The sequence below is a fragment of the Apodemus sylvaticus genome, chromosome 5 (genome assembly GCF_947179515.1).
Source record: "Apodemus sylvaticus chromosome 5, mApoSyl1.1, whole genome shotgun sequence".
Classification (NCBI taxonomy): Eukaryota; Metazoa; Chordata; class Mammalia; order Rodentia; family Muridae; genus Apodemus; species Apodemus sylvaticus.
Window position 1 is genome coordinate 87927649 of NC_067476.1, and position 8415 is coordinate 87936063.

The 8415-nt window shown below is 37.8% G+C and overlaps 1 protein-coding gene across 2 annotated transcripts in view; it reads right to left on the reverse strand.

Annotated features, from left to right (window-relative positions):
- Window positions 1–4882, reverse strand: part of Dnajc24 (DnaJ heat shock protein family (Hsp40) member C24) — a 33551-nt gene extending 28669 nt beyond the window's left edge. The window contains exons 1-2 of one of the 2 annotated variants that reach the window (XM_052183143.1): window positions 4816–4882; window positions 3980–4130 (exon numbers count right to left, since the gene is read on the reverse strand). In XM_052183143.1, coding sequence (XP_052039103.1) covers window positions 3980–4087 — 108 coding nt within the window. In that variant the 5' untranslated portion in view covers window positions 4088–4130; window positions 4816–4882. The remainder of the gene's footprint in view (window positions 1–3979; window positions 4131–4815) is intronic. The other variant, XM_052183141.1, reaches the window with a different exon arrangement.
- Window positions 4883–8415: the final 3533 nt, after the last annotated feature.

Below are 8415 nucleotides of genomic sequence, written 5' to 3' on the forward strand. Positions count from 1 at the left end.
GGGTCTTAAGGTCCTTAGAGGTGTCCTTTAAAGTAATTGTGGGAGCCTGGTCTCTTTCTCCTTCTCCTTGTTCCCTACCCATTGATAAATAACTCTGCTCTACCAGAAGCTGTCCCAGCACAAGCCCAAAAGCAATGGGTCTAATGACCATGATTGGAACATATAAAATCACGAACCAAGATAGACCACAACTCTCTATAAGTTTCTTACCTCAGGTACTTGTCATGGTAATGGAATGCTGACTGACACAGTATTCAATTCAGAAAATTAAAACATAAGCCTAAAGTGCAAGCGTATACAAAGTCATTCATACCTTTAGGAATGAAGTTGTGGCCCAGAACAAAGCAAGTTGTCCATTTGAAACTTTAACAAAATTAATTGGTTCCCCAGTACCCTTCCTCATCACAAGGTCAGTTATCCACTGTCTCCAACAAAGGAGAAAACTAGAATTTTACTGTGTACATAAAGACTAATGAGGATCTAAATTCAGGAATACTAGTCACTGTGTTAGGGGCTAGGATATATACTATACTAAAAATCAAAAAGGAAGCAAAGAGGGAGAGAGAGAGGAAGGGAGGGAGGGAGGAAGGGAGAGAGGGAGGAAGAAGCAGAGTACTAGGAGCCCAAGCTACCATGTCTTCAGCACATAGTTAAGAATTCCGTTCTGGGGAGCCAAATGCTAAAGAAATGGAGCTGTTAAATCCAAAGGCATCATTGACCTTACTGAATGAATACCTCTGGTCACACACATAAAAATTCAAAAGCAGCCCTACTATTTCACTCTTAAATATGATCATGAATCATCAAACATAGAAAGAAGCCTTTGTAATAAAAAGTATGTTGGGGGAAACCCAGAACTAGAAGCAAGAAAAAGAAAACTTTAATTAATTTTTAAAAGATATTATGTTGCTGAAATAAAAGAAATCTCTCAAAAAAAATGAGACAAAATAAAAGTGAAGAAATAAAAAAAGCAAAAACTTGGTGACAGAGGTATTAAAATATAAAGTTGCCTACATTTATTGAGCATTTACTGTATGTCTACAATATTCCAGAGATGATTTTTAATATTACCTCAGAAAAATATTGTCCTGGAATACAAGAAAAGACAATGAATGAAAGGCAAAAGTGTGCTAAGCTGGGCCCATGCTGCTGATCAGGTGGTGATTTAAACTAAGAGACTGCTGTACTTGAAGGGGGTGCCACTAACTATACCAGAATAATAGGCATAAAACAGAACTCCTCTGGGGAAACTAGGATTGGGCCATCTTAGTAATAAACCAAAATGATGTTTTATAATGACTGCAGCTTACAGCAAGGGATGTTAACAGTGACTCTGAACAAAGTGATTAGAGTTGAGGAGAAGGGGCAGAACCTCCTGATGGAGGAGAGGAACTGGAAAAAGGTAGTAAAGCCATCCTTGGGGAACAGTTTTCCCTCAGAATTCAGAGATGGAACAATAGGTGACAGAAGATGGGAGTGAAAAATGGCACATTACAATTTGGATAGGAATACTCCAGAAAAAAAGCCAAATATCTTCAGTACCATTACTATTAGGCTATTGGTAAAAGCACAGAGGAACACATCAACACATAATTCTTCCTTTCCTTTTGTAAAATAGAGAGCTGAAGAATAAAAAGACTGAGGCTTCCACAAAGCCTACTGAACTAGCACAATCTCTATATTAAAAATTATAAATACTACCGGGATAAATTAAAAATGGTTCAAGTACATAGGTGAAAGAATATAATGTATTTATATAATCAAAGTCAATACTAATATCTTATTTTGCTAGAAAAGATATATGTTAATGAAATTTTATAAAGACTTAGCCAAAACTGTTTTTGTTAGAATCTTACAAGCTGATTCTAAGGTTTCTATAGAGATAAGAGCAAGGACTAACAAGACAGCTCAGTGGGTTTTAAAAGTATTCAATGTCACACCCAAGGACCTGAGTTTCATCTCCAGAACCCACACAACCCAACTGACTCATGTTGTTTTCTGATCTACACACGACCCAACTGAATCATGTTGTTTTCTGATCTACACACACACACACATACGCATGCCCCCACACAGGTACACACCCACACATAAGCACACACACTCTTCAAAAAGATTGTAAGCAAACAAAAACACACTCAAGAAGAATGAGAGAATTTCAAATAGTACCTAGAAATAGAACCATACTGCCAACACAGGCTAATGGAGAAATGATATGTTTTAGCAAATGATGCCAGAGAAACTGCATCTCCATATTGAGAAAAATAAAGATCTAACCACCAATCTTGGTCTACATAGAAGGCATAGGTCTATCAGCAAAGCAAACTATAAAGCTTCTAGAACACACAGAATAATTTCATGTGATTAGAGAAGACATGCAAAGCAGTAAACAACAAAGCCAAAATGTATGTCATAAAAACAAAAAACTTCTATACTAGGGATGTAACTTAGTAGTAGACATAAATTAGCACCAATATATCATTAACATGCATATAAAGTGGACATCCACTTTAGTCCTGACAAATAGGACCACATAGAGCCTTCTTATTGCTTAATTAAAAGACATCAGAACATGGAAGAACTTCCAGGTCTAGCTAGTCAATTCTCTAGCATTATCTTACAAGTAACTAAAGTACAAGAATGATTTAGTATAAGGACATTTTTCAACAAAATGTATTTGATGTTTCTGATCTTAAAAATTCCAAGGAAGAAGGTGCCAAAAGTTCATTTAGTATTTATTACTTAAGGCTGAGATACCTGATGGTGAGATATCTTTTCCAATAAACAGAGCTTGGGCAAAGTATCAGTGCTCATATTTGACATAAACTAGACAAACAATGCAATGCAAATAATGATTCTTTATCTTTCCTTTGTAAACTGAACTGAGACCATTACATGTTTACTGATCGTGGCTTATGAATATCATAGTATCACTGAATAAATGAATAGAACAGTTCAAAAGTTCTAGATAATTTACATACCACAATTAATTAAAAAACAAGTAATTATCACTGAAAACAATTTTGAAAGGCTTATCACTATCCAACAGAAATATAATCTAGACAATTAAACAAATGCTGCACATACATGTTAAATACAAATGTTAAGAGACATTTTGATATTATAAATGCCAGCATAGAGGGGAAGAGATGAGTACAAAGTCCCACCCCTAGCTGAGGAGCTACTGGCATCTGATAATTGCAGGCAGAGATGTCAGTTTTCTTTGAAGGTCTCACTCCTAGCAGGTGGACCATAGGTGAGGGCAGGTACCACAGTCAAGAGTATCTGGGCAACACACACTGCATTCAGTGGGCTGAGGAGGTAGGGAAGAGACCTGGAATTTGGGTCGGTAGGGAGGTGGAATTATATCTGGGAGAAGGGAAATAAAGATAATGAAAACTGTATGAAATTCTCAAAGACTAAAACTACTACTTAAATTTTTAATATTAATGTAAAATAAGCACATGCATTCTGTTCAACAGCCAGTACACAAACAGTATTATCATTTTAATATAAAATCAGTGTAAAAATTTTAGATTTTTGTGTTATTTTTACCAAGTTATCAAAATCCAGTGAATAGTCTATATAACACATTACAATTTTACACACAGACTATTACACATTTCAACATGCTCAATAGTATGACTAATGGATAGTGGATTTCAACAGTTATTAAGTAAAAACTGCTTTAGAGACTTAACATGGATTATTTCAGTAAAAATTAGCTGAGAAAAAGAGAGAAAAGTGATCCAGGTTCTGATAGTCACAGAGTCAGGGGATTCTAACTCAGTCACCACATGTACATGTACCACACCTAATCAAAATTCTTTTTCTCTACTACAAAAACATTCAAATGAACAAACAAACATCTATATTCCTATTGATAGAAATGTTTTTAAGCTTAAATTTCTAGTCACACTAAAAAACAAGAAAACTGTTTTCCCCCGCCACAATTTCAAATCTGAAAGAAATTACTTACCAGTAATATGAGTTTCTGGTATTTTTGTTTTAGGTCTGACACATTTGCAGATGGGTCTGCCCCCAGAATGCTATACCAATCCTTTTGAAGTGTCTGCTCAAAAGCCATCAGCGTCCTTTGAACTAGAAGGGGGGGGGGCTTCTCTGATGACCTGCAGCAGAAATATTACGGCAATTCATTACAATCAGAAAAAAGAAATATTCCTCTCTAGATTCCTTATTACTTGAGTAAATTGCGATCATAGTGCAAGCCCAAGAAAGTCTATAATGTCCCATAAATGCCATGTACAAGGATATAAAGATACAGAAATCCTATTAAATATTTCATGGAGTATGCGTATCACTTAAATAAATTTACTGTTATAAAAAGAATTTGATAATGAGCCTGGGTGATGGATGAGCTTCTAAGAAGGCATTTCTTATAATCTAATGGCAAAACTGGCACACAGGTGCTCACTAAACACACTAGAGCTTAATAACTATTTATGAAACGAAAAGATAAAAGGGATGGAATGCCAAAGAAATGTTAAGGGCATATATAGTTCCTGAATTTCCCTGGTTCACTTCCTTCTTCTAGAGTAAACATAAAGACACACAAAATGACAGCACAGCACGGGCTCGGGGGAAAGGGGGGGGGGCTGTCCTCTTGCTAGGGCAAAGATCCTCACAGCCAGTAAAGACAAGCTATGCACTCCAGGATGCCATCGTCCTCCAGGCTTTAGAAACCAGCTCACCGTGAAGCAGCCGGAGTTTGGGGACCCGCGGCGTCCACAGTCCGCCCAACCCACGCTGCCCCCCGCAGACGCCTTCCGCTGCTCCACACAGCATCAGACTTACCACGCTTCACACTGGAGCAGGAGTCCACTTGCTGCCGCTGCGGGACACAGCGCGGAACCCACTTTCTTTTCCGCCGGAAGTCAGAGTACAGCGGGAGTGCGTTTCCAGTCGCGCCCTAGAAGTTGGTGCACACATCTGAAAGGCCCCGCCTCCTGCCCAGACGCGGTCGCTATGGTAACACGTCTGGGTTTCTGAAGTTTCTGTCGACAGAATGAATAATTGTGGAGAAATGCCTTTCCTCATTTTACTCTAATTCTTCCTTTGCCCTGACACCATGATTGTTGCATCCCACCACATCTCCCAAGGTGCACCTCTATCCCAGGTTCCTCTTACCTGGGGCAACTCCGGTCCTACTTGTTTATACTAGGGGCAGGAGTTGATAAGGATGAGGATGGCTCACAAAATATGCTTAATAATCATTTCCGTTAGACCTGAACAACTGATTAAAATATTTTTAAAATGCAAATAGTTTCCCATTTACTATCACTTTATCGCTTTCACTTCACCCCAGTGAGAGAGCTGCGGAAGGTGTTGCTAGAATTAGTTTGTAGATGAGGAAACAAATCAAAGAAAAAGGTCAGATATATAAGTATACAGGTGTAGAAACAGCATTCTTAACAATGAACTGTCGTCTGTGACTCATTTAAGTGTGTGTATGGTTACTCCAAATGAGCGCTTTTTTGAGTATGTTCTCTCTCTCTCTCTCTCTCTCTCTCTCTCTCTCTCTCTCTCTCTCTCTCTCTCTCTCTCTCTCTCCCTCTCTCTCTCCCTCCCTCCCTCCCTCCCTCCCTCCCTCTCTCCCTCTCTCCCTCCCTCCTTTCCTCCCTCTCTCCTCTCTATTCGTTCCTTAAATTAACTCTTCTCTGTGTTTCTCACTTTGCCTTGATCTCTTCTTCTTATTGTATCTGGAGATGAGAATCATCTTAGTTTTGAGACCTTGATATGATCACCCTTGGAAATACAAAGTAGTTTTGGTGTTGCTACTTTCTTAGATGTATTTTTCCTTTAGTCTTATTTCTTCCAAATATCAATTCAAGAAGCAGAAGAAAAAATAAGTAGGAAATATTGTCATAGGATAAATTATTTAATGTAATGAGCATTACAGAACATATGAAAATTGCAGAATGATACAGTTGACTTTAAAATCTAAATATAAAAGCAAAGATTAGGTTCTCCGATGGATGGATTTTGTCATTATACAGTGGAGAATCTAGCTTCAGTCCTAGACTGAGAAAACTATCTGCATGGGCCTACCAAAATACATACAGCAACAGAAGTGAGTATTGTGAATCTCTCCCTGTACAATATTATAAGAAAACCCCCATTAAACGTTTCCATCCCTCAAATAATCCTTCTTGACCTTTCTCTCTATACAGATGTATGTCCAAGAAGTCCAGTTTTTAGAACAAAAGTTTTGATATACTATTCCATCAGGTTGATGTGTGTTGATTATTTTATTAAACCACTGTATTTGATATTTCCATAGGAATTCCCAAATGCTTTTCATTTTCATCCCAAGAACTTCAGTATGCTGCACTAGATCAGATAAACTTTTTGCTCTATCTCCAAGGTGTCCTTAATCAATCCAAACTGTCAATATTTTATTGATACCATCCAATAAATGCATTCTCTTTAACTTTCTCCGATTGTTGCAAAGATGTCAAGTAATGTTACACAAAGGGAACAAAGGCTATCTCAAGTGGATCACAAGGACCTTGGGGCTGATAACCATAACCTTTAGCTTGGCGGAGTTAGTTGATTTCTCAGAAAAACCTCAGGTCTTCTAAGACCCCATCTCCAAGTTATTACTGACTGGCTCTGCCAAGCATATTTATTGTTTTAGACAAGGAACTATCTTCCTCCTCCACAATCAGGGCCTAAAGGAAGAGCTCCCAAGACCCCAACACCAAACCATTACTTGCTCTGCTAAGCATGTTCCTACTTTTAGTTCCTTCTCAGGCCTGGGGAAAGCCTGGATCAGCTTGGTTTCCAACGAGCTTCTAAAATAGGTTTGTTTCTTACTAACTTATATTCAGAAGCAAACTTTCCCATCATAGACATAAACTATTGGGTTGGAATGAAGGCTCAGTGCCTAAGAGCACATACTGATTTTGTAGTGAATCTGGGTTTAATTCCCTGCAGAGCTCAAATTACCTGTAATTCCAACTCCAGAAGGATCTAACCTCTCTGGCCTCTGAGAACAGCAACTCTCCCATAACTTACAACTAATTAAAAATAGGATAAATATAAAATATTTTAAAGGAAACATAAGCTATGTGATAGTTAAGGACATGAGTTCTGCAGTCAAGCTCAGACTCTGCCTCTTCCTGAAGTGAGAACTTGTAAGAGTCAATCCCTCTGTAACCTGATTTATTCATCTGTCAATAATTACATGTATAATGCCTCCTTTATAAATATGTCGTAAGATGTAAGTGAAATAATTGTGTCTAAATCAGTAAGTACTTAGCAAAGGTGGGGTATTACTATTACTAGTAAAAATGTCTGCTTCTTAATTTTAATATAACAGTAAATACTCATGAAAGCATTTCAGGAGCCTTTGAATATCAGGAACTACTGAATTATAAAAACAAAGCCACACCCAACTGTTTGCCGAATTAGCCTTTCAGTTTGGCTACAGATTCAATTAAAAGCATCAGAAAAAACTCTTAATTCCTGTTATCCACACCTAATATGAAAACAGTAGGTATACATTAAATGATTACAAGATGGTGGTCAAATATTATAGATACACAAAAAGATCATTTTATGAAATATCTAAAACCCCAGTTTGTAGCAGTAGCCAAAGGTTACCCCCATTATTCATTTTATCACATTAATACTAATCTGCCCATAAATGAAGGTCCATCAAGCAGTAGTTAAACTCATAATCTGATGTGATACTGGAAAACTGTGCTTCTCATTGTACTGATTGATGGTTGTGTTTGCTTCTGCCACTACAATGGAAAACTAAGGCAATTGGTGATAGTTTTGTACATTGTAGGTCAATGTCCTATAGACTGTTTCTTTCGGTTTCTTGTAGGAGTGGGTGCCAGCGGACCAAAGAGTGTGTAACAGCAAGATAGCCTAAGGCCCTCCCAGTGGGTTTCACTTTCCAAAGGTCCCATCAAGTACCATTTCCTATCCAAGCCTCCGCAAAGGTATACCTGTCCTAATTATTCATTTCTTGGCATTATATATATTCATGCTTTTTAAGGCATTTCATTACCAACTCTAATTTCCCCTGTATTTATTTATGATTTTTTAGGATTATTCTATCACTGACCGAAGCTGAATATATTTGTAATCACCACAGGCATTACAAGTGTTATGGTTATGTTCTGAAATTAGGCAATTGCATCTAAAGCAACCTAAAACCTTACTGGGAAGATAGGCAAGCCACCAAGAATTAAGGAACATTGAAAATTTAAAAATAATAATATGGCACATAAAGGCCCTTGACTTACTCACCCAGGCTGCAGAGAGTTGCTTTGCTCTGTCACAGAGTGGCACTGGACAGTGTTCGCTGCATCTTAGTCATCTTGACAGATAGAGGAAAAGCAAAGCAGCAGAAATAACTGCCAGTGCCCGATGAGGGGTACC